At 40.1% G+C, this 4,426-nt stretch overlaps 1 protein-coding gene across 1 annotated transcript; it reads right to left on the reverse strand.

Moving 5' to 3' along the window:
* Positions 1-571: 571 nt before the first annotated feature.
* LOC141252950 (uncharacterized) lies at positions 572-2,073 on the reverse strand. The gene is made up of 2 exons (XM_073670708.1): positions 1,446-2,073; positions 572-1,276 (listed from the first exon to the last, which is right to left on the reverse strand). The coding sequence occupies exons 1-2, from the start codon at positions 1,893-1,895 to the stop codon at positions 671-673; spliced, it is 1,056 nt and encodes a 351-aa protein (XP_073526809.1). The 5' UTR covers positions 1,896-2,073; the 3' UTR covers positions 572-670.
* Positions 2,074-4,426: the final 2,353 nt, after the last annotated feature.

Genomic DNA, 4,426 nt, shown 5'->3' on the forward strand with positions numbered 1-4,426 from the left:
GAAGAAGAGAGAAGAGGAAAGAATAGGAACATAGTATGAAAACTATAAGGAAGACCTAACATGTTGATCCAGAGGAAGGCAAAAAAAACCCATGCTCCGTTTTGGGAAAAAAAATTCCTTCCTGACTCCACATACGGCAATCAGACTAGTTCCCTGGATCAACGCCCTATCAAGAATCTAGTATATACAACCTATAATCTGAGTCAGACTCATAGTGCATGGTATGGCAGATCATTGCCATACCGTGCACCATGACTATGACCCCAAAGACTAAAAGAAGGGAAGTAGGAAGAGGAGGGGAAGAAAACCAGCTGTGAAGAAGACCAGAGGACACAGGGAAAAGACAGAAGACAGGTGATAAAGCCTGGAGCCGGAGGAGGAGAAGGGGAGGAGGTGATCACCAGCGGAGAGCAGGGATGGGAATAGACGGTAGAGAATGGAGGGGAGGGAACGGAGATTGGGAAGGGATCGGAGGGCAGGGGTGAGGGGTCCCACCCTCGGGAAGAGGTAAAGCAGAAAATAAGGCAACCAATAAACATTTTTATTTCAATCAGGGTGAGATCAGAGGGCAGGGGTAAAGTTAAAAAAGAGGACAATAAACCTTGTTTTTATAAACAAACAAAAATATAAACAATTTTAACAATTTAAATAAGTATTAAATTAACAATATTTACAAAATGATAAAAAAAAATTGAAATGAAACATCACTACAGTTCTTCATATCGATTACCTGTATTTGTGTATCCGTGCCTGGGGGAAACAAAAGAATCAGAACACATGGGATACTGTGGGGGGGGGCAAGGCTTTGTGGACGCCGGATCCTCTGCACTGGTGTGCTGTGAAGTGGGTCCGGCCTATGGGTCCAAGAATGTTGTTGAAAATGGCCAGGGTCAATCAGAGTATGTACAGTAGACGTTTCATTAAGTTCACCGGCTGCCGCTTTATTTAAAGTCTCAAACATGACCCTTTCTGCATGCGCCCTCTGTCGGTCATCCAGCCTCTGTAGTCTCTCGCCAGCATATGTTGCAAAGCTGTCCCGCTTGGCCTGGGTCTGCAGAAGTAGAATCTTGTTCACCAGAGATACTAGATCTGGCGATGGCCGCAAGCTGGCCTTTCTTTTCCTTGATTTTCTCTGTCGCCGAGGCACAAGGTCTTCACTTGTAGAGGCCATAGGGTCTTCATTCACCGATGCCATAGGTTCCTCATTCCTTGACATAACACTCGCCTCCTCCATACCACGTTCCGTAGCCGAGATGTCGTCATCTTGCCAATGGTGCTGTGGGAACACAAAAATAAAGTTAAGATTTGGTTACAACATCCAGCAGGTATGTTATGACCAGCATGGGTACACGTGCACTAAAAAACAAATATGAGGGGCGGCTAAACTATGGCATGTACATTGAAAGTATAAATGCTATTTACAGGGAAGCAAAGAAGGTACTTACATCTTCAACAGGGGAGTCAGTCCGTATGTCGGGGTCTTCTTCCGGGGTCTGCCGTATCGTACACACCATTCGCCGAGGTAGCTCCTGGTCACGGGTGAAGGCAAGCAAATCATAATACCATAATGTCGGCACATAAACCTCATCTGTGCCGGTACCTGACTTCTTTGATTTCTCCACCCGGTTGAGTTCTTTCTTATATACGGTACGTAGACCCTGGATCTTTCTCTTCACCAGCTCTTCATCCACCTTCTCGTTGGGGCCATGCCTTTTAAAGAGGGAAATCAATTGCTGGTAGGCCTCCCTCTTTTTCTCTCTATTGCAGTAGTCTGTTGATTTTATTTGCCAAAGGCACGGCAGGGAGCGGTAGAGGTCAATCATTTCCCTCACAAACTCTTCACTTTTGAAAGCCATCTGAAAAGGATAGCAATACAGTGAGCATACATGAAACATTTTCAAACAAAGTAAAAAGTACTACACACCATTTGCTGACTAAAAATGGCCTCCAATATATAAGCAAATATATACTTATTGAGTGTGATAAAAATCCACTAAAATAACTTACCGTGGAAACAAAGCAATACAGTGCCTGAAAAACCCAAAAGTCAATGTTCAGTCACAGCTGAAGAAAATCCACAAATGAATGGAATCACAGCAGTAGAACGCAACTAGGATCCAAAAATCAGGACGCTGACAAGGCTTCAACAAATCCCAGATGGACGAAACTTGCCCGGAGAACACTGCTACAATCCGAAAGCAAAGCGCAGATAGGAACAAGGGAGCGGAATTGCCCCAACGTCGCCTTTTTAAAAACCCCCGGCCAATCAGAACGCAGTAGCGTCCACCAATCGAAGATGAGTGGGCGCGGAAAGGTAATTTTATGTACGCCTTTCTGTCACAGTACAGTCCCTCAAAGTGTGTATCGTTGAGTGTGGATCATTGAAATAGCTGCTGTGTGACAGCGTCCCAGCGGCCAACGAGATCGTTAGTTAGATCGCTGGGGCGGCCGAAATCGTTGGCAAGTTATACATGTTTGACGGCTCCCGAACGATCTCTCCAGCGATCTCAAAACTGTGACGTAGTAACGATCTCGCTAGCGATCTCGTTATGTGTGACAGGGCCTTAAGAAAACATAGTGTGCCAGAAAACTTTCAAGTAATTCTGGAGCTGGCAACCCAACAGGGTATATAAGTAAACTGCTTAGCTAACCCTGAAAAGCACTATAAGAGTCTACAAATTTCCAAAACTCAATTACAAGATGGAAAAGTAAGAGAAACATTATTTAGAGAAGTAACTTGCAGTATTTGTAGAATGATAACCTTTTTTAACCCCTTCATGACATGGTGATTTTTCATTTTTCGTTTATTCCTCCCCTTGTTACAGAGCCTTAACTTTTAATTTTGTCCTTCAATATAGCCATATGAGGGCTTGTTTTTTTGCTGGGCTAGTTGTACTTTTCAATGACACCAGTCACTCTACCGCTTAGTGTACTGGAAAATAGGAAAAAATTCCAAGTGCACTGAAATTGCAAAAAAATGCCATTCCACAATTGTTTTTTGGGTATTATATTTGCCATGTTCACTATGTGGTAAAACTAATCTAGTAATATGATTCTCCTTATCAGAATGAGTGTTCAGATACCAAATATGTATAGTTATTGTTTCATTTAAGTGGTGAAAAACTATTTGGAAATTTGTAAAAAAAAATAGAAATTGTTGCTTTTGTCGCCCTTTTCCCATAATGTTTTCATTTTTTGAGATATGTGGCTATGTGAGGGCTTCTATTTTGTGCCCTCAGTTGATGTTTTTACTGGTACAATTTTGGGGTTGATGCGATGTTTTGATTGCCTCTTATTGCATTTTATTACAATGTTGCAGCTGCCCAAAAATCGTAATTTTGACTTTTTGATTTTTTTCTCAACACCCTGTTTACAGATTAGATTAATTAGTTCTATATTTTGATAGATCAGACTTTTACGAACAAAGCCATACCAAATATGTGTATTTTTTTTTCATTGTTTTAGTTTTAATGGGGCAAAACGGGGATGAAAATCATTATCTATGAACACCAGCCACAGCTTTGCTTTCACAGAAGGATCATACTGACAGGCATGGAGGTCATCAGCAGACCCCTAACTGTCATTATAATCCATCGATGTCCCGCGATCACGTCTCAGTAATGCTTCTAAATTTGAATTCTGCATACATGGTACAGAAACACTGGTAAGTTGAGACAACAAAAGCACTCAGATTAGTGTCATAAGTACCGCGAGTACTGACTTAAAATAGCAAGCCCCCTTCATACAAAAACCAAGTTGGGAAAGCACAATACATATTGTATATGATATGAAGTGATTGCAATCTCTCGAAAATCCTCTGGTGTTGGCCTCCAATCATAATTTAGAAAGAAACTTAGGTATATAAATATCAGTACTTATGTATGTAACAGATATAATTAATTATCTTGCAATGTAATAGGAACTTAGCCTAGACATTTATGAAAATGTCTAAGGGCTCCAGTAATTTTTGCTTTCGTACTTTTTTCGCTTTTTGAGATTTTTCACCCGCTTTATATTTGCGCCTTATTCCTCTTTTAATGTCTGACTTTTTTAAAGTCTGTTTTATTTGTATCCACTTCTTTATTTTGTATTCAACATGGGTGGGGTTTAGGTTTTTTTCTTATTTATCAATTGTAACTTTTTAAAAAGTCACAATATTTTTTGTACAAATGCACTCCAGTCTCTGCTAGTGTGATTTTATGTACGCTTGAAATTTTAGCAACTTTTTGGTCTGAAAAGGTTGAAATAAAGTAAAAGACAAAAAAAAGCAATTTTTTAGTTTTCACAAAATTCTTGAACCACATGAACACCATTTTTAGGAATTTAGCGCAAAAACCTTCAAAGAATATCACAAGACAAAAATAAGAAAAGTGTAAAAAAAAATGCAAATTACTTCACATTGTAATTACTGCAGGTTCCTCTCTCA

This window comes from Phyllobates terribilis, unplaced genomic scaffold (assembly GCF_046119375.1).
Source record: "Phyllobates terribilis strain yellow unplaced genomic scaffold, ASM4611937v1 Scaffold_2__4_contigs__length_985480577, whole genome shotgun sequence".
Lineage (NCBI taxonomy): Eukaryota > Metazoa > Chordata > Amphibia > Anura > Dendrobatidae > Phyllobates > Phyllobates terribilis.